Source organism: Pipistrellus hanaki, assembly GCF_964339955.1.
Source record: "Pipistrellus hanaki genome assembly, chromosome: X".
In the NCBI taxonomy this organism is placed as follows: Eukaryota; Metazoa; Chordata; class Mammalia; order Chiroptera; family Vespertilionidae; genus Pipistrellus; species Pipistrellus hanaki.
The window spans coordinates 63,946,605-63,968,433 of record NC_140524.1 but is presented as its reverse complement, the minus strand read 5'-3'; the positions used below and the strand labels follow the sequence as shown (position 1 = coordinate 63,968,433).

The window sequence follows — 21,829 nt, the reverse complement described above, 5'->3', positions numbered from 1 at the left end:
TGTGTCTCTATGCCACAGGGTAGAGAGAATCGTGGCGATTTGGGGCTGGGAATTTTGGTTCTTCAAAAGACTGAGGAAGTCCCCTATAAGTGGCTTAGATAAATCAAAACCAGAATGAGCAATATTACATTGGTTTTAATTAACTTTTTATTGAAATATACATAGAGAAAAGTAAAAAAAATCAAAAGTGCACATCTCAATTAATTTCCATTAAGTGATTCCATCTCTATAACTAGTACTTAGATCAAGAAACAGAATTACACTAGCATCCCAGAAGAGCCCCTCATGGCCCCTTCTGGTCACTATCTTATACTCCCCCCCACTTGGGTAACCACTATTTTGTCTTGTAATACCACCGATTAGTTTTTCCATTTTTGAACTTTATATAAATGGAATCATACAGTATATCCTCTTTTGTATCTTTTGTTTCAATCAACATACCATCTTTAACCTTCATCCATGTTGTGACACAAAATTATAGTTTTTCTTGCTGTGTTATATTCCATTTTGTATGTATTTTAATTGCAGTATAATTGACATATGATCTTGTGTAACTTTAAGGTATACAACATATTTATTTGATTCATTTATATTGCAATATATTGTCATTGTAGCATTAGCTAACATCCCTGTCGTGTCACATAATTTATAATTTCTTTCAGTGCATCTGCATATAGTTTTAGAAATCTTTTGCTATTTCCTGATTATAAAGGAAATATATGCAACAGAAATCTTAGAAGTTTTAGAAAAGTATAAAAAACTAAAAAGAACTCCAGTTTCATAATCTAGAGTTGTTAACCATTATGGACATTTTTATATATTTCCTTCTAATATTTTTATATGTGTGCATACATGTACAAACATCTATATATATTTTTATACAATTGAGATCCACCTGTATATATTTTTGTATCCTGCGTTTTTTATTTTATTTTATGTTATAATTGGTTTATTTTCCATGGCTCCATTAAAAATCATGGCACTTTTTTTAAGGGAGGCCAATATTTGATTGGAGATATAGAGAGGAATGCTTTGAGTTTCTCTGTGGAGTGTTATCCATAGGTCTTTAAGACCACATGCAGCTTCCTGTTACTTTAAGTATGTAAGCAGAGACTGAGTGTCCTTCTGTCAGGGTATTGTAGAAGCAATCCCTTCACGACTAAGAGGCACGTACCACGGCCTCCATAATTTGAACCTACCGCATGTGTCTCCTTTTCCTGTTGCACCAGGGCCACATCCCCTTGTAGGGGCAGCTGGGCTGACAATTCCTCATCTTTTTGGCTGAGCCAGTCAATAATCTCTTGGAGAGGGAGCTGAAGCTTTCCACTATGGTCTGAGAAGGCCTCTAGGCGAGCACTACACACAATGGATAACACCAATGATTTTCAGTCTTGTTTTTAAGTGGCAAAACATTTTTTCCCAAACACGTATGTGAAACATTAATATATATAAACAGATTAAAGGGGAGTTACTCTGGTTGAAGTAGGAGGAGGTCCAGAACCCTCCCTCTTACCCACCCACAGAGGCAGCTCCACATGGATCTCACTGTCAAAACCAATGGGCAGGAACATGTGTGGGGAGGTATCCCAAACTTAAGTGGTTTAACTCAGTGTTTTTCAACCTTTTTTGGGCAAAGGCACACTTGTTTCATGAAAAAAATCACGAGGCACACCACCATTAGAAAATGTTAAAAAATTTAACTCTGTGCCTATATTGACTATATATAAAGTAATTCTCTTGAATAGGAATCAAATAAACACAAAGAAAGTATTTTATAATTACTTTATTATGAAATATTAAGTAAACAAAATAGTGAAAAATTATAAAATTCTTGTCTGCACCTACGGCACACCAGGCAACATCTCGCGGCACACTAGTGTGCCGCGGAACAGCGGTTGAAAAACGCTGGTTTAACTTGTTACTTTGTGGACATCAGTTAAATCAGTCACATGCCTAGCATCAGGTTAGAAAAGACAGAAAATTGAGCAAGGGCATTAGAGGTGACAGCTGTCTTCTTGCCCTCTTGCCCTAGAAAGTGGTCGACAAACTGCGGCTCTCGAGCCACATGCGGCTCTTTGGACCCTTGAGTGTTCTAACGCCACTTCTTCAAAATAGACTTGCCCAGGCCGAAAACCGACTTCTGTGCATGGGTCATGAGGTTTCAATTGCACTATATGTGCGTGCCCACACGTGGTGAGCCACACTCAAGCCAAAGAACCGCATGTGGCTCACGAGCCACAGTTTGCCAACCACTGCCCTAGAGGAACTTAACTCATGCCAACTGCACATCCACAGAGGCTTCTCAGAGCCTGCCCTCTGAGCAGGGAAGGATGCAATAAGTGGGAAGGGCAAGTCAGGGAGTTGAGTATAGGCACTCACATATGCAAGTATGCATACAAATAAAAGAGGTCCAAGGGTCCCAAAAAATGATAGCAACATAGGCTAGAGGTTTAACATATGGCATATTAAAAAATGTGTCCTGTATAACCATCTCTGTCAGCCTTCCCCCACAAATGAACAATGAGCTGAGGTCCAGGTGGTAGGAAGCTGGAGGCCAGCCTAGGCTGTGTGCAGTCATCGAATCATTTCCCTTAGCTGGCAACAATAATGAAGCATTGCCTCCCTATTACCTGGGCCAAGCCCTTTCCCTACATTTTTGTTTCCACTAATTCTCAGAGCAACTTTATTAGGTAGGCACTACTATTGCCCAGAGAGGTTAAGTAATTTACCTAAGATCACATAGTTAAGTCACTAGTAGAGTTTTAATTTGAATTTAGTTTTATATGACTTCAAAGCCTGCACTTTTTCAATTTCTCCACACTGTCTCATCTCCACTAAAGCTTACCAGAAACTACAGGTTTGGACTTTGACCATATAGTGTGGAGAAGAAAAGTGTAGGGTGGGGGATACACTAGGGGTAGGGAAAAAAGGGAACAACTGATATAGAAATTGCTTTTTAGCTCTTACTGACTTGTCTTCAGTTTGTGGAGCACTAGGTGGATTAATAATGAATAAATGGGAATAGAGCAGGAGTGAGGAACATCCGGCCCGAGGGCCATATAAGGCCTTCAAAATAATTTGGTCTGGTCCTGCCAAGGCATTAGGGGTGAGTTAATTAAATGTTTGACCAAATATAGCGGGCTAATTTTTTAAGTTGATAATTTTGTATGGCCCATAAATAAATATTTAAATAGCCCTTTGCAGAAAAAAAGGTTCCCTACCCATGGAAAAGAGGGATGAAAGAATGGGAGAGAGAGAAGATGAGATCTACCAAGATGGAGAAAAGTTATGCAAAGAGAAAGAGGAGAGAATAATCATATCTCTCCATTTATATATCAGTGCTTTTAAGTTTAGCAAGCATTTTCATATCTTATTTGAATTCTCATAACAACACTGTGAGGTAGGTAGGACAGGTATTATTCCTACACCCATTTTTTCCCCTTAAAAATAATCCAAATAAATGGAAGCTAAAATTCAGCTAACTCAAACCACTTAGCCAAGGTGACATAGCTACTTAAACCTGAGGCTCAAATTCAAATCTCCTGATTTCTGACCCAGGTTTTTCCTCCAGTGTCAGAGAAGGAAAGGGGAGAGAAGGGGAAAGTTAGGCTAATGAAAGGCGAGACACAGGCTGAGAGGAGAATGACAGGCTGCAGCGTTAAAAGGAGCCCAACACTGTCCAAGTCAGGTTTCTACGGCCCCTGTTTGTGGGGGACAGGCCTTACCGGAGGTTGTGAGACTTCTTCTTGATTTCATTCCAACACAGATTCATGGCTGATGGTTCCAGGGGTCCAGAGGTACCAAAAGACCCATTGAACAGCTTTGTGCTTAGGCAGAAAACCCCAGCACCATCCTGAGGAGGTACAGGGGAGATGACAGCAGCTCTAACCTGGGCAGAAACACAGACATCCTATGATCCCTGGAGTGTGCCTCACCCTGGTCTGTAGGAAGACAAGGGTGGGACAGGTGAGAACAAGGAAAGATAAAGGCTTGTTCCCGGGTATGTTTGGGGATGAGATAAAGGAAGACTCGGTGGCTCTGTTGATTGCAGGGTCCACTCTTGTTATAGATTGGTCACATAATGACTGCTGACTACTACAGTATTACTCTTATGATTGTAAATTCTGCCAGGACTACTGCCCAAGTGTGATCCTGGAAGTCCTTGCATTAGGTAAGAGGTGCTCAGAATTTCCCCAAATGCTGGCAACCACAGAAATAAAGATGAACTGTAAGCTCCTATTTCAGGGTCCCATCGTTTACCCAATATGTGGAAAAGAAAGCTCGGGGGCTGCCCCTCTCCCTCTTTCCCACTCGCATTTCCCACCATAGTTGGGAAATCTGGATGGAAATCATCCTAAAGAGCATTGTTTACTTCCCATGGAATTGTAAAGGGCTAAAGAAGCATTTTGGATCCTGAGCGCCAAACGACTCTGACCAGAGTGGGCAGCTAAGAGGATCAGCCATGGAGCCAGCCAAAATCTTGGGCACTCAAGCCCACAGCCCATCACTTGCTTGCCCTTTGGGGTAATGCAGGGTTTGGATGAATGGGGTTATGCCATATAGCCCTAAGAAGTTAGCTTCCCCCAGCACAATGTCAAGACTGCTCAACCAGGGGGGCAATGGGGATCGAGGAAGGGGGAGTGTGGAGGAGGAAATATCAGTGTAGCCTCTTCACCCAAGCCCCGGGAAACCCACAGTCTGCCTGTCCACCTGCTTGCCTTCTCTGGGAATAACACAGTCCTGCTTGTGGCTGAGATTGTCTAGTTTCCTTCCCCCCAAGACTTCTTCCCCACACAAGACTCTCCAGGCAATTTAGAAAAACAACCATACCATTAAAACCACAGCATGTAGCCACATACTAACAGGAAACTGAGGGAGTAGCCAGGTTCTGGGGCAAAACTCTTAACTCAGTCACCCTGCATCCCAAAGAGCTAATACTACCTGTGTTGCAGGGACTCCGTTGCAGGATGGAGCAGCTCCATGATTATTCCTCAGCACGAATCCAGACCCAATGCCTGGTGAGCCACAGGCAGTATTGACAGGCTCTGAGTAGGCTCCCACAGAGAGGGCAGGCAGAGTTTTGCCAGGCCAGAGGTGGGAGCTGTCACCCTGTTTGTTTACTGACCCCCCAGGAATCTTGAGGGGGTGGCTATGTAAGGGCTCAGCCGGTGAATCAGAGCTTTGTCTCTAGGGAATTCCAGCTCACTCCCAACTGGGCCCGCCACACCGGGGCCAGGAGGGAACCTCCCAAGCTGCAAGGATGGCAAGAGTGGGACTGGGCATTCCATGGTGCTGAGAAGGGGCATGCAGAGAGCAGTGCCTGCTGACTTATTTTCCTTTGCTGTGGAAGACACAAAGGATTCACTCTGCTTCCAGGCCCATCTCTCTCCTGAGGTGGAGGAAAGTATCAGACCACTTTGGTGACAAACCTCTCTGATAAGCAATTTCCCAAAGACCTGCCAGGAGGATAGGCTTGGAAATAAGCCTTGTCTTTGATGAAGTAAGTGTCAGAGGCAGTGAGAAATATGTGTATCACAACTGGGGGCAGAACCGTGGGGTAGCAGGATCAGATTGTTGGGCAGCAGAAGATTCATCTGAGCCCACTGTGAAAACATAGGGGTGCTCTGCCCTGCCTTTGGAAGGTAGAGATGGGTGGGAGGAAAGGCATATTCCCCCGCCCCCCAGACATCCAACCACACTCTAAGGCCAGAGGGAAATGGTCTACGAACCTCTGCAGAGGAAGGAAAGGGCAAAATGGCAATGAGCAGCTCTATGTAGGGATCCAGTTCTAGAGAGTCTCTTGTGCCCTGCCCCACTGCTCTGGGCGACTGGCCTGACAAGCAGGGTCCCTTCTGTATGTGGACACCCTCCTTTTCAAGAAGACTTGCTTGGGGAAAGGTTACATTCCCAAGCTGAACTCCCACCCCTCAGCACTAAGGGAAACACTTCATTTTACCAAAAAGGGTTCTGTTCCCATCCTTATTTATCTCCCACAGAGTCTTCTGGGCTTTCCACAGTCCTACATTGTTTCCATGCTGAGGCCCACCTACAGGAATATTTGGAGCAGCTGCCTGACCCTTTCTGAGAGTCTGGGATGGAGCCATCAGGGGTGGATGTGGGATGGCAATGGATGGTAGGCTAAGCATGGAGAGTGGGTTTTGCTCCAGGTCACAGCTTTTCTTATGTGGGGATAAATGGGCTCAATCCAGTCTTGCAGATTCTCCTGGACTGGGAATGCCCCAGAGTTAGAAATGGTCCCTTGTGACCCAGCCACAATCAACTTCTCCTGGTACTATAGGAAGTGCCTACAATGAGCTGGCTCCACCCATGTTAGCCTTTAATTCCCTCTAAGCTTCTTAGTTTCCTAACCCCCTTCTTGGCTCCCTTACTATGTTCCTTCACTCTGTCCTCCCCTCCTAGTTCCCCCTTATACTCACAAGTCCACCTAGCAGAGATAGGCAAACAATAGGTAAATAATGAACAATAATTGTTTTCTTTCCCTATCAATTCCTTCTATAATTGGCCAAGATATTTGCTTCTCACTCCCACCCTCCACACAGTTTTTCCCTCATCTCTTGAAACTTTAAGATAAAGTCAGGGCCATCATGAAGGGAATGACGTGATTGGACAGAGGTAGGGGAGAAGGGGTGGTTTTACCATTCTGAATCATAAAATGAAGCCCTCAGGTCCCTGTGTCTAGGGAGTGAAGCTTGAAGGGGGCAGACAACAAACAGAGCAAATCTTTTGAAAGGGCCCAGGCTTCTCAATCCTTTGATACTATGAAATTCCCATTCTGGGGAAGAGGTAGGTGCACTGAGGAACTCTAAGTTGACACTGACTTTGAAAACATGGTAGATGTAGCACTTTCTCTCTAGCTAGATGTAGAGAAAATAGCTCAGGAGAACCTTGAACTTATGCCTCTCTGGACTTTGACTCTCCCTCACTATTCTCCCCCAAAAAGGGTTCCCAAACACTTACATTCTCCATTTCTACCACCTTTCTCTCTTTCTTCTCCCTGTATATTCATCTGCTGTCTGTACTCCCATAAATGTTTGAGCACAACAGCCCACCTGTGAGAAACTAGGAGACATAGTATTTTCTTACACCCCCTTGACCTCTGGACCCCAAAGCACTGTAGGGCAAGACAAAATATGCTTATGCTTCTCCCTTGTCAATTCAATTTCCCCATGGCCTCCCTGGCTTCCCTCTTCAGGATTACTGCCTCTCACAAATTGTGTGCCTACCTACCAACATACACAAGCAGGCACACACAGTACCACAACTATACTCCTAGGGGAGGAAAGAGGAGAGGCATGTATCGGGCACAGGGGAGTTTTAGTGGGGCTGAGCCAGGAGCTTCAAGTAAGGCTAGGTACTTGAGAGGTACAAATGGATGGAGGTACAGAATATGAAGTATGCCACAGAGAAGCCAAGCCAAAGGAAAGTCCTGCCTTGTCCTAGGCTGTGCCCTGTAGGAATATGGTCTTCTGGAACATTCCATGTTAATCACAGTTAACATGGAACCAGCCCCCTCAGCCATTGTGGGCTTTGACTTGCTCCGCCCAATACATTTCCATGCCCCATGTCCCCCCCTTCCCCCGATAAAATGCCTCATGAATGACAAGGGATAGGCCAGAAGGAGGCCATGTGCTTTCATGTATATGAAGAGTTCCCCTGAGCTTCAGGAAGCATGAACACCCAACAAGAACACATACAGATACTGTGTTCACTTTTTCTCCACAGTCTTCCTTTTGCTAGTGGCTTCTTACCTGAAGCTGGGGGCAGGTGCTTCGGAGGCTGCTGCTATGATGGAAATGGTCAGTAGCTGGCCACTCATGACATCGTGGGAAGGTGTAAGGGCATCCCTGCATGACCATAGGTTGCATCAGAACCAAGGCTCATGGGGGAATGGTGAGGATGGGCAGTGCACCAACCATTGAGCATAAGCACCTGGAAGAATAACAAGGGAAGATTTAGTCAAGACCTAGAAAATCCCCATCAATCCATCAACCCAGCACTTACCCAGAAGTGCTTCCATCAGTTGTATTAATGAGTTGTCAAAGCTTGCTGACCTACCCAATAGTTTTTCCAAGGTAACCGTGTACCATAAAAGACTTTGTCTAATTATTGATCAAGGAAGTACTTATTGTTTATCCATTATGCTTTGTGCTAGAAACACAAAGATGATTTCCTGTCTGACATCTCACAGCCTAGGGATGGGGATAGGGTAGGGGGAAGCCATGTAAGCTGATAATTATAATGAAATGCTTATATGGCAAATGCTATAATTAAAGTTTGTCCAGAAGGCTAGGAGAGAACACAGTGGAAAACAATTAATTCTATCTAAGAACATACAAAGATTTCAGAAAGAAAAGCCCAGAGTGAGCAGAAGGAAGGAGATAATGAAGATCAGAGCAAAAATAAATGAGATAGAGACAAAAAAAATACAAAAGATCAATGAAACAAGGAGCTGGTTCTTTGAAAGGATAAACAAGATTGATGAACCTCTAGCCAGGCTCACCAAGTAGCAAAGAGAGAGGACTCAAACAAAATCAGAAATGAAAGAGGTGAAATAACAACAGACCCCAACGAAATACAAAGGACTGTTAAAAAATACTATGAACAAAACTATTCCAACAAACTGGACAACCTGGAGGAAATAGACATATTCCTAGAAAAAATACAACCTGCCAAAACTCAATCAGGAAGAATCTAAACAGCTCAATAGGCCAATAACTATGGAAGAAATTGAAGCAGTCATCAAAAAGCTTCCAGCAAACAAAACCCGGGGCCAGATGGCTTCACAGGGGAGTTTTACCAAACATTCAAGGGAGAACTAAAACCTATCTTCTTCAGACTATTCAAAAATATTCAAGAGGAAGGAATACTTTCAAGCTCCTTCTATGAAGCCAGCATCACTCTAATACCAAAACAAGATAAAGATAACACAATGAAAGAGAATTACAGGCAATATCCCTCATGAATATAGATGCCAAACTCCTCAACAAAATTCTAGCAAATCAGATCCAACAGTACATCAGAAAGTTCAGATCAGACTGTCAGACCTGAGAGGGAGGGTAGGAGAGGGTGGGGATAAAGGAGAGAGGTCAACCAAAGGACTTGTGTGCATCCATATGAGCCTAACCAGTGGTCAAGGACAACAGAGGGTGGAGGCATGCATGGGGAGGGGTTTCAGATGTGACTGAGAGGATGAGGACAAATATGTGATACCTTAATCAATAAGGAAATTTAAACAAAAAAGAAAAAAGAAAGTTCATATATCATGACCAAGTAGAATTTCTCCCAGGAATGCAAGAAGGTACAATATCTGCAAATCAATAAACGTAATTCATCACATAAAGAAATTGAGAGATAAATATCACATAGTCATATCAATTGATGCAGAAAAAGCATTTGACAAAATCCAACACACTTTCTTGATAAAAATTCTCAGCAAGGTGAAAATAGAAGGATCATACCCCAACATAATAAAAGCTATATATGACAAACCCACAGCCAACATCATACTCAATGGGCAAAAACTAAAATCATTTCCCCTAAGAACAGGAACAAGACAGAGATGCCCATTCTCACCACTCCTGTTTGACATAGTATTGGAAATACTAGCTATTAAAATCAGACAAGAAGAAGAAATAAAAGGAAAGAAGAAGTAAAACTTCCTTATTCGAAGATGTCATGATACTGTACATAGAAAACCCTAATGACTCCATAAAAAAACTATTAGACTTAATAAATGAATTCATCAATGTAGCAGGATACAAAATTAACACCAAGAGATCTATGAATTTATAGAAAGAGAGACTAAAAAAGCAATCCCATTTACCATCACAACAAAAAAATTAAGATACCTAGGAATAAACTTAACTAAGGAGGTAAAAGACCTATAGGTGGAAAACTACAAGACACTGAAAAAAGATATAGAAGAAGACATAAACAGATGGAAGAACATACCATGTTCATGGATTGGTAGAATCAACATCATTAAAATGTCTATACTAACCAAAGCAATCTATAGATTCAATGCAATCCCCATTAAAATACCAACAGCATATTTCACAGACCTAGAAAGAACTCTCCAAAAATTCATCTGGAATAAAAAAAGATCCCGAATAGCTGCAGAAATCCTGAAAAAGAAGAACAAAGAAGGTGGGATCTCAATATCAGATATCAATCTGTATTATAAAGCCATTGTTCTCAAAATAGCCTGATACTGGCACAAGAATGGACATATAGATCAATGGAATAGAATAGAGAACCTAGAAATCAACCAAAACCATTATGCTCAATTAATATTTGACAAAAGAGGCATGAACATGCAATGGAGTCAAGATAGTCTCTTCAATAAATGGTGTTAGGAAAATTGGACAGATACATGCAAAAAATGAAACTAGATCACCAACTTACCCCATACACAAAAATAAACTCAAAGTCAATAAAGGACTTAAACATAAGATGGGAAACCATAAAAATACTAGAGGAATCCACTGACAGCAAAATCTCAGACATATGCCAAAGCAATTTCTTCACTGATACCGCTCACAGGGCAATGGAAACCAAAGAGAAAATAAACAAATGGACTACATCAAAATAAAAAGCTTTTGCACAGCAAAAGAAACCACCAACAAAACAACAAGAAAGCTCATTGCATGGGAGAACATACTTGCCATTGTTATCACTGATAAGGGTTTAATATCCAACATTTACAGGGAACTCATACAACTTAATAAAAGGAAGATAACCCAACAAAAAATGAGTAATGAACCTAAATAGATACTTTTCAAAAAAAAAAAAAAAAAAAAGGAAGGCCAAGAGGCATATGAAAACATGCACAAAGTCACTAATCATCTGAGAGATGCAAATCAAAACAACAATGAGATACCATCCCACACCTGTCAGAATGGCTATCATCAACAGATCAACAAACAACAAGTGCCGGTGAAGATGTGAAGAAAAGGAACCATCATGCACTGCTGATGGGAATGCAGACTGGTGCAGCCACTGTAAAGAACAGTATAGAGTTTCCTAAAAAACTAAAAATGGAACTCCCATTTGACCCAGTGATCCCACTTCTAGGACTATCCCAAAAAGCTAGAAACACCAATCAGAAAGGGTATGTGCACCCTATGTTCATAGCAGCACAATTCACCATAGCTAAGATTTGGTAACAGCCTAAGTGCCCATCAGCAGATGAGTAGATTAGAAAACTACAGTACATCTACACAATGGAATACTATGCTGCAATAAAAAAGAAGGAATTCTTACTATTTGCAGCAGCATGGATGGAACTGGAGAGCATTATGATAAGTGAAATAAGCCAGTCAGAGAAAGATAAGTATCATATGATGTCACTCATTTATGGAATATAATGAACAACATAAACTGATGAACAAAAAAAAGATCCAGAGACAGAGAAGCATCAATCAGACCGTCAAACCTCAGAGGGAAGGTAAGTGAGGGTGGGGGTAAGCGGGAGAGATCAACCAAAGGATTTGTATGCATGCATATGAGCCTAACCAATGGACACAGACAACAGGGGGGTAATGGCATGAGTGGGGGGGCGGGGGTTGGGGAGGTAATGGGGGGATAAGGACACATATGTAATACCTTAATCAATAAAGAAATTTAAAAAATATTTCAGAGAGACTGTGTTTGAGAGGAATCTTTCCTTAAAATATATTTGTAGCCCTACTCAGTGTGGCCCAGTGGACAGACTGTCAGCCTGCAGACTGAAGGGTCCCAGGTTCAATTCCAGTCAAGGGCATATACCTAGATTGGACCCTGGTTGGGGCACATGCAGGAGACAACCAATCAATGTACTTCTCTTTGTCTTCCCCTATCTCTTCTAAACAATCAATGTAAAAATATCTTCACTTGAGGATTAAATAAATAAATAAATAAATAAATAATATTTTTATTGATTATATTGGGGTGACATTGGTTAATCAAATTATATAGGTTTCAGGGGTACAATTCTATAATATATCACCTGTATATTGTATTGTGTGTTCACCACTCCAAATTGTTTTCTTCCATCAGCATTAATTTCCCTCCCCCTCTCTTACCTCTCCCCATTCCCGTTTCTCTCTGGTAATTACCATACTGTTATCTGTGTCTATGTGTTTTTTCTTTTCTTAATCCCTTCACCTTTTTCGCCCAGCTCCCTGACCCCCCTCCCCTCTAACAGCTGTCATTATTTCTTCTTTGAGTATGCTTCTATTTTGTTTGTTTATTTGATTCAGTACATTTCCCAAATAAGTGAAATCACGGGGCTTGCCTTTCTCTGCCTGGCTTATTTCACTTAGCAAATACTTTCCATGTCCATCCATGAGGTGAGTCTTGAAGGATGAGTAGATGTTTGCCTTTTCAGAGAAGGGAAGAAAGGGAGAAGGGCAGGCTCACCAGAGGGATCTATGCAAAAAATCTTAGTATGTTCAAAGTATAATTATAATTATAAAGTTTAGTATGGCTAGAGTTAGGAGGTACAGAGATGGAAAAGACATGGTGCCTGCCCCATGAGGAGTTCATATACAGAAAGAACAGATGTGGGGAACATCAGGCCATAAAGTGTTACTTGCATTAATAATAGAAGTATTAAAAAAATCTGACATAATAATAATAATAATAATAATAATAATAATGATGGGATGGAATGAAGAGATAGATGAGGTGAATTCTACTTGGTCAGGTCAGGAACAGTCTCTCCTAGAGGAAATATACCTGAGGTGAGACACGAAATAGAGGTTGAATTGCCAGTATAGAGAGAAGATAAAACAAAAAGAACATTCTAAACAGCATGAAAATAAAATGTATGATGTGATCAGAATACAAGGCAGGTGCCTTATGGGAAGTAGCAGATGAGGTTGAAAAATGAGGCTGTGGCCAGATTGGGCTGTGCCTTGAATGACAAGCAGAGGTTTCTAGGCTTTGTCTTGTAGACAACAGGGAGGCACTGAAGACTTTGAGCCAGGGAATGACATGACCAAATTTGCATTTTAGAAAGAGCCTCTGGCTGCCTTATGAAGTGATTCTCCCAGGGAAAGAACTCATTGAGAAGCTGTTACAATAGGCAGGCAGTTATGGTAAGGATGAAACAGACAGCATGGCTTTGAGATATACTGAAGAGGTTAAATACATTGGGCTCTGTGATCAATTGCATGTAAAGTGAAGGGCGAGGGAAGTGAAGGAAACAAAGGTTTCTAATTTGGGAGCTGGGTGGATAATGTTGAGAAGGGAGAGAAGGAGCAAATTTGGTGTGGTAGGGGGTGAGAGCAGTGTTCCATAATAAGCTAAGCTTGAGACACAGTCAGCTTTATATGTTAATCATTAAGCTTAGAAAAGGAAGATATGAGTGAAAAAATTAGATGTTTAAACCAATTAACAGCTTAGTGACTATACACCAATGTTTTCAAATGATAAAAGAGCTGGGCAAAAACATGCAAACCCTGATCCAAAGGGCAGGAAGTAAGCATCTTTAATTCCTGATGTTGATGATTTAATAACCATCATTTTTAGTCTCTAATTCAATGGCACCCAACATTTTAGGTTAAAAAAAAAGTGTCCCTTCTTAAGATTAAAAAAAAATTGCACTTCACCTACAATAGTAGCTGTATTTTTAGTACATACAGAGTGAGAAAAACACTTATCTATTTTTTAAATGATAGCATTATTATTATTCCTCACCCAAGGATATTTTTCCATTGATTTTTTTAGAGAGAGGGGAAGGAAGGGAGAGGAGGGGGAGAGAAATAAACATTGGCACGAGAGAGACACATAAATTGGTTGCCTCCTATACATGCCACAAGAGGGACCAGGGACAAACCTGCAACCAAGATACATGCTCTTGGCCAGGAATTGAACCTGAGACCTTTTGGTCTGTGGGCTGATGCTCTAACTACTGAACACTGGCCAGGGCAACACTTATTCATTTAAAGATCTGTAGACTTTGTGCATTAAACACCCTTCCCTTCACTCAGGGGTCTATGGTCCAAACATTGGGAATTACTACAGATCATGAAGGTGCAAAAATTTATGGATAATTTCTTGTAGTCAAATTCCCTAGATATTACACAGCTACATAACTCCTCATCCACAAAGAGATTCCCCAAAGAATAGTTTAAAAGGTGGATCCCCTCTGATCCAACATCAACATAAAAGAATCAGTACCTCAGGTAAAATTGAAGTATTGCTAGGAATGTATTACAAGAATGAAACTACAAAAAAGGCTTGTTTTCAGACCTCTTTTTATAATAAGATTTTCATTTTTGCCAGTTACACGAGTAGTGCATGTTTTGCCTAGAAAAACTGGAAAACACAAAAATTATAAGGATGCAAATAAAACTAATCTATAATAAATACTACCATCCAGAAATAACCATTACTGGCAGGTATGAAGCCTTACATAGTTTTACTATGAAAAATATATAAAGGGGAGAAACCAAGATGGCAGCATAGGTAAACACCTATACTGCTGCCTCACACAACAATTTCAAAACTGCAACTGGAAGACAGAATGGACATTGTCCAGAACCACCAGAAAGCTGGCTGAGTGGAATCTCTACAACTTGAAGGAAAGAGAAAAAGGACACTGAGATCCAGAGGAGCTGTGGAGGACAGAGGTATGGAGACCCATGCAGTGGAAAGGGTGGGCAGCTGTATACATGGCTGGCTTACTCATGGCACTCAGAGAGGGCGGACAGCAAGCACGCAGCTAGCTTTCTCATTCGGGAGGGAAACAAAAACCCCCAACTGCACTGAAATCCAGTTCTGGGTGGGACTTGGAGTACTCAGACTCATTCAGGGAGAAACTGGACTGTCTGGCAGTGGGCAAAACTCAGGGCAGTCTTCTCTCAGAGCTGTGTGCTGCCATTGCTGCAGGACACTGAGACACAGGGGCCTCATAGGGCAGGGCCGACAGGAAACCAAGTCTGTCTGCTCTACCTTGAGACTCCACCCCATCCAAGCTGAGCACAGAAGCTCTCCCAGAGGAGACACAGCTGATCCTCACAGCCAATTGGCCTGGAGGTCAACTCCCCCCAGTGATACTAACAACAATCTAGGCTTAACTACAACAAGGCTATATATGCAGTTCACAAAGGGGAGCACCAAGAGTCACCACCTCAGGTAACTGGGGAGGCTGAGCCACTGGGCCTTGCTAGGACATCTAGCATACAAAGCCACTCCATCAACTCAGTGAAGCAGCCAAAATGCAGAAACAAAGAGGCAGGCCACAAATGAAGGAAATGGAGGAAAGTAAACGACTGGATATAGAGTTCAAAACCACAGTTATAAGGTTTTTCATGAATTTCCTAGAAAAGGCAAATAAACTTAACGAGACCCTAGAAGATATGAAAAAGGATCAACTAGAAATTAAGCATACAGTGACTGAAATAAAAAAAACTATATATTATACAGAGACCTAAAAACAGACTAGAGGATTGCAAGAACCAAGTTAAAGATTTGAAATACAAAGAAGCAAAAAACACTCAACAGGAAAAGCAAAATAAAAAAAGAATTAAAAAAGTTGAAGATAGTGTAACAAGCCTCTGGGACAACTTCAAGCATACCAACATCAGAAAAATGGGGGTCCCAGAAGAAGAGAGAGAGCAAGATACTGAAAACCTATTTGAAGAAATAGTGACTGAAAACTTCCCTCGGAGGATCCAAGATGGCTGCTCGGGTATACACCTAGCCGCAGCAGCTCACAACAATTTCAAGGGAATACAACTAAAATGTAGAGTGGACATTGCCCAGAGCTACAGGTAGTCGACTGACTGAAAACTCTACAATAGGAAGGAGGGAGAAAACCAGAAGGAAAATCAGAGGAGCTGAAAAAAAGCCTAAGGTACGGAGACATGCTGCGTGCTCGCACACACGCGCGCGCGGAGAGGTCGCAGCCGGAGAGGAGGAGAGGGCTGGGTGCTGTCCGGCGTTCCCTAGCAGGAAGGAAATAGAACCCCCAGCCTGGGCTGAACCCCCGAACCGGCAGCGCTGAGCCCCAAGTTATGTGCCAGACCCTGGGGACGCAGGCTCCGGCAGGGGGAGACAATCCCGGGGGACGGCGAAATGCGGGGCCCCTGGAGTCGCGCGCACATGGCGCGCAGAGGTCTGAATGTTGACTCTGATGCTGGATTACCCTAGCCGGAAGAAACAAAGCCTCCGGCGGCAGCTCTGAGCCTCAGTCCAGACCGCCCCGAACTCCAGGTCTGGGCCAGTCCCTGGGGACCCAGGCTCGGGCAGGGGGAGACAGAGCTGTGAGGTGGAGTCCTGGGAGCGCGGCGAAAGGCCGAGCCCCCGGAGTCACGCACACTGTGCGCAGAGGACAGTCTGTTGACTCTGATCCTGGACTCCCCTAGTGGGAGGGAGAAAGAAAGCCCCAGACTGGAGGAACGCCACGAGGAGCAGGAGCCCCTGCCGGACACCGGCCAGCCGGGCGCCAGCAAGGAGCCGGGCGACGGGGCCCCCAGTGGGGGGGGGTGCCCCTGAGCCTTCGACTGCTGAGCGCTGGCAACGGAGCCAAGGATGGGGGCTGCTTCCTGGGCGGCGCCGACCCTGGCAACAGGCTGGAGCAGCGCGGGAGCCCGCGGAGAACAAAGGGGTGCCACAGGCCAACCTGCTGAACTCCCAGGACAAGGAGGAAGAAACCAAAGAAGTTCTCAATGTGAAGAAATCAAGTGAGAGCAAATGATAGTAAAATTACTTAAGAAAGAATACAAAGAAGATCTTGAAAAATCAAAGACTAGTCAGAACTCAACGCACCAGCCAACATTGCAACATAAATGCGTTTTGTTTTGTTTTTTTAAAAGAAAAAAAAAAGAGAAAAAAGGGACAGAATGTTGGAACAGCGGCGACCAGGCCTAGAGTGGCCAGGCACAAGGCAGTGGCAGCTGGGCCCGGAGCAGCAGTGGCCAGGCCCCAGAGCAGCAGCAGCCAGAACAAGAGCATCAACGGCCAGCACTGGAGCAGCCAGACCTGGGGCAGTGGCAGCCAGGCCTGAGGCAGAGGCGGCCAAGCCCAGGGTGGCCAGTCCAGGAACACCCAGACACGGAGTGGCTGGGCCCGGAGAAGCCCGGCCCAGAGCAGCCGGGTTGGGAGCAGCCAGGCCCAGAACAGCAGTAGCCAAGCACGGAGCATCCAGGCTGGGAGCGGCCAGGCTCGGAGCAGCCGGGTCGGGTGCGGCCAGGCCTGGAGCAGCGGTGGCCAGGCTGGAAGCGGCCAGGCCCGGAGCAGCTGGGTCTGGTGTGGCCAGGCCTGGAGCAGCGGCTGCCAGGCTGGGAGCGGCCAGGCCCAGAGCAACAGCTGCCAGGCTGGGAGCGGCCAGGCCCGGAGTAGCCGGGTCTGGTGCGGCCAGGCCTGGAGCAGCGACTGTCAGGCTGGGAGCGGCCAGGCCCGGAGCAGCCGGGTCTGGTGTGTCCAGGCCCGGAGCAGTAGCTGCCAGGCTGGGAGCGGCCAGGCCCGGAGCAGCCGGGTCTGGTGCGGCCAGGCCAGGAGCAGCGGCTGACAGGCTGGGAGCGGCCAGGCCCGGAGCAGCAGCTGCCAGGCTGGGAGCGGCCAGGCCCAGAGCAGCCGGGTCTGGTGCGGCCAGGCCAGGAGCAGCGGCTGCCAGGCTGGGAGCGGCCAGGCCCGGAGCAGCGGCTGTCAGGCTGGGAGCGGCCAGGCCCGGAGCAGCCGGGTCTGGTGCGGCCAGGCCAGGAGCAGCGGCTGCCAGGCTGGGAACGGCCAGGCCCGGAGCAGCGGCTGTCAGGCTGGGAGCGGCCAGGCCCGGAGCAGCCGGGTCTGGTGCGGCCAGGCCAGGAGCAGTGGCTGCCAGGCTGGGAGCAGCCAGGCCCGGAGCAGCGGCTGCCAGGCTGGGAGCGGCCAGGCCCGGAGCAGCTGGATCTGGTGCGGCCAGGCCCGGAGCAGTGGCTGCCAGGCTGGGAGTGGCCAGGCCTGGAGAAGCGGCTGCCAGGCTGGGAGCGGCCAGGCCCGGAGCAGCTGGGTCTGGTGCGGCCAGGCCCAGAGCAGCGGCTGCCAGGCTGGGAGCGGCCAGGCCCGGAGCAGCCGGGTCTGGTGCGGCCAGGCCAGGAGCAGCGGCTGCCAGGCTGGGAGCGGCCAGGCCCGGAGCAGCAGCTGCCAGGCTGGGAGCGGCCAAGCCCGGAGCAGCCGGGTCTGGTGCGGCCAGGCCCGGAGCAGCGACTGCCAGGCTGGGAGCGGCCAGGCCCGAAGCAGCCGGGTCTGGTGCGGCCAGGCCCGGAGCAGCAGCTGCCAGGCTGGGAGCGGCCAGGCCTGGAGCTGCCGGGTCTGGTGCGGCCAGGCCCGGAGCAGCGGCTGCCAGGCTGGGAGCGGCCAGGCCCGGAGCAGCGGCTGCCAGGCTGGGAGCGGCCAGGCCCGGAGCAGCCGGGTCTGGTGCGGCCAGGCCAGGAGCAGCGGCTGCCAGGCTGGGAGCGGCCAGGCCCGGAGCAGCGGCTGCCAGGCTGGGAGCGGCCAGGCCCGGAGCAGCGGCTGCCAGGCTGGGAGCGGCCAGGCCCGGAGCAGCCGGATCTGGTGCGGCCAGGCCCGGAGCAGTGGCTGCCAGGCTGGGAGCGGCCAGGCCTGGAGAAGCGGCTGCCAGGCTGGGAGCGGCCAGGCCCGGAGCAGCTGGGTCTGGTGCGGCCAGGCCCAGAGCAGCGGCTGCCAGGCTGGGAGCGGCCAGGCCCGGAGCAGCAGCTGCCGGGCTGGGAGCGGCCAGGCCCGGAGCAGCCGGGTCTGGTGCGGCCAGGCCAGGAGCAGCGGCTGCCAGGCTGGGAGCGGCCAGGCCCGGAGCAGCAGCTGCCAGGCTGGGAGCGGCCAGGCCCGGAGCAGCCGGGTCTGGTGCGGCCAGGCCCGGAGCAGCGACTGCCAGGCTGGGAGCGGCCAGGCCCGAAGCAGCCGGGTCTGGTGTGTCCAGGCCCGGAGCAGCAGCTGCCAGGCTGGGAGCGGCCAGGCCCGGAGCAGCCGGGTCTGGTGCGGCCAGGCCCGGAGCAGCGGCTGCCAGGCTGGGAGCGGCCAAGCCCGGAGCAGCAGCTGCCAGGCTGGGAGCGGCCAGGCCCGGAGCAGCAGGGTCTGGTGCGGCCAGGCCAGGAGCAATGGCTGCCAGGCTGGGAGCAGCCAGGCCCGGAGCGGCCGGGACCGGAGCAACCGGTCCCAGAGCAGCCGGGTCGGGTGCGGCCAGGCCTGTAGCAGCAACAGCCAAGTCCAGAGCAACTAGGTCGGGAGTGGCAGTGACCAGACCCGGAGCAGCTGGTTGTGGAACGAACCAGAGCAACAGAGGCCAGGCCCAGAGCAGCCAGGCCCGAAACAGCTCGCTCCTCGCCTGTACCTGCCCACGGCTGCCTCTCAGACATGGCTGGAAACTTTTGCGGGAACTTGAGGGTCTGCTGAATCAAGTGATGAAGGCTTAGATCTGGATGTGTTGAGTTAGTATAGCGCTGGGGTGTTGATCTGTGAGTGCCTTGGGTGGGGCCTGGATGAGGCTGGTTGACCTATTTGGAAATGTCTTTTGTGTGAAGTGTATCATTGGGCATGTGGAGGTATTATTGATATGAGAAAATGCTAAGTAACAGATTTACTATCTGAAAAGGGATTTACTATCGGGGAGAGGGAGGGAGGAAGAGACTGAACATAAACTGTGCACCTATGGATGAGGACAATGGGGAATGGGGAGGGGGCAGAGGGAGGGGTGGGAACCTGGTGGAGGGGGGAAGAAATGAGGAACCTTTGTAATAATATGAACAATAAAGATTGATTTAAAAAAAAAAGAAAAAAAAAAAAAGAAAAAAACTTCTCTCAACTGTTAAAAGAAATACTTACAAGTCCAGGAAGTGCACATAACCCCAAACAAAAGGAATCCAAAAAGGACCACACCAAGACACAACATAATTAAAATGCCAAGAGCAAAAGACAAAGAGAGAATCTTAAAAGCAGCAAGAGAAAAACAGTTAATTACCTACAAGGGAGTACCCATACAATTGTTAGCTGGTTTCTCAACAGAAACTATGCAGGCTAGACAAGAGTGGCAAGAAATATTCAAAGTGATGAATAGCAAGAACCTACAATCAAGATTACTCTACCCAGAAAAGCTATCATTCAGAATTGAAGGTCAGATAAAGAGCTTCACAAATAAGAAAAAGCTAAAGGAGTTCATCACCACCAAACCAGAATTATATGAAATGCTGAAAGGTATTCTTTAAGAAGAGGAAGAAGAAAAAGATAAAGATAAAAATTATAAACAACAACATGACAACAAATACATATCTAATGTGTTTCCCCGAAAATAAAATATCCTCTGAAAATAAGACCTACTTACAGGTTTCCTTCTGAGTGAAATATAAGGCATCCTCCCAAAAATAAGGTCCCCCATAGGCTCTGTCTCAGAATGAAAATTAATTTACCGTAAACTGGTCGCTAGGGCCGCCCCAACTGGCGTCTAGCAACCAGTGACGTTACGCGGAGTCCTGACGTCACTGCTGTGTGGAGGAGGAGTGGAGGTCAGAGTGAGCGGTGAGCACAGGGTGGGAGAGAGGAGGAGACTTTCACAGATGCTTGTAGAAGAACAGGAGGATTAGAGCGGACGGGATGCTGCGAAGGTGGTTAGTGCTGGTCTATCTCTGGTGACACTACCTGATGCTCGCGGCCACCCTCATAATGACTGAAGGTTCTCAGTCAGTGGCAGACTCTGCTCCAGCCCAGATCCAGGCCCCAGCAAGCCCAGTGACAGTCCCCAGGCAGGCCCCAGGGGGTAAATGTCTGATAAAGGGGTAGGGGGGATGTCTGGTGAAGGTGTTCAGTGGCACAGGGGTGGGGGGAGGGCTATCATTTAAAATGACACAGGAGGATCAGAGGGGGCAATCAAAATGACATAGGAGGATCAAAAGGGGTTGCTAAAATGGTAAACCCCCTCTGATTCTCCTGTGCCATTTTTATTCCCCCCTGTGTCATTTTAAGTGAACCCCCTCCTCCCATCTTGATACCCCAATTCCTTTTTTTTACCCCTAGAAATGAGTGCAAAAAGAAAAAGCTACTCCGTGGAATACAAGAAAGGAATCGTGGAAGACTCTCGGGACCAAAATCTTACTGCTTTCTGCAAAGAGAAGATGTTGAGTATCCAATTGGTCCAAAAATGGCGAGCAGAGTATGGTAACCTCATTGAACAAGTGGACAAGAAAAATGCTAAAAAGCGCAAGTGTAGATCAGGTCGGCAACCATTATTTTCTGAGCTGGAAGACCTGATCTGTGAATGGGTTGTTGACAGGTGAGCAAAGGCTTTGGTTGTGAATAGGGCTCAGATTCAAGAATTTGCCCTTGCAATGGCACAACAGTTTGACATAGCCCCTGAAGACTTCAAAGCATCACAACACTGGCTGGATAATTTCCTTCAACGAAGTGAACTGTCTTTAAGAAGATCTACAACATTGTTTAGGTTGGAAAATACTCAAGTTATTAAGTGAGCACTTGCATTCAAGTCCTTTATTGATGATGCTGACTTCTCTAAATACAATCTTTCCAACATGATTGCTATAGATGAAACTGCAGTGTTTATGGGCCAATCATCTCAAACAACAATTGAACAACGGGGCACCTCCTTAGTGTACATTCCCTCCACTGCTTACGAAAGTGCATGTGTTTCCTGTATTTTGGCAATTCGTCTGGATGGCACTAAAATTCCACCTTTAATCATTTCTAAGGGCAAGAAGGAAAAGATTGAACGTGTTTTGGGCGTTTTTATTCTTGAAACTGAAAAAGCCTGGGCCACACAAGCAGTTATAAGGAAGTGGGTCGATTTAATGCTGCTGCTTGTTATGTGAGGGAGCCAAAG

General features: G+C 46.5%; 1 protein-coding gene across 2 annotated transcripts in view; it reads right to left on the bottom strand.

Annotated features, from left to right (window-relative positions):
* DRP2 (dystrophin related protein 2) overlaps positions 1-21,829 on the bottom strand; it is a 72,090-nt gene that overhangs the window by 24,799 nt on the left and 25,462 nt on the right. For both annotated transcript variants that reach the window (XM_084869491.1, XM_084869492.1), the window contains exons 2-4: positions 7,770-7,950; positions 3,726-3,889; positions 1,200-1,356 (exon numbers count right to left, since the gene is read on the bottom strand). In XM_084869491.1, coding sequence (XP_084725617.1) covers positions 1,200-1,356; positions 3,726-3,889; positions 7,770-7,886 — 438 coding nt within the window. In that variant the 5' untranslated portion in view covers positions 7,887-7,950. The remainder of the gene's footprint in view (positions 1-1,199; positions 1,357-3,725; positions 3,890-7,769; positions 7,951-21,829) is intronic.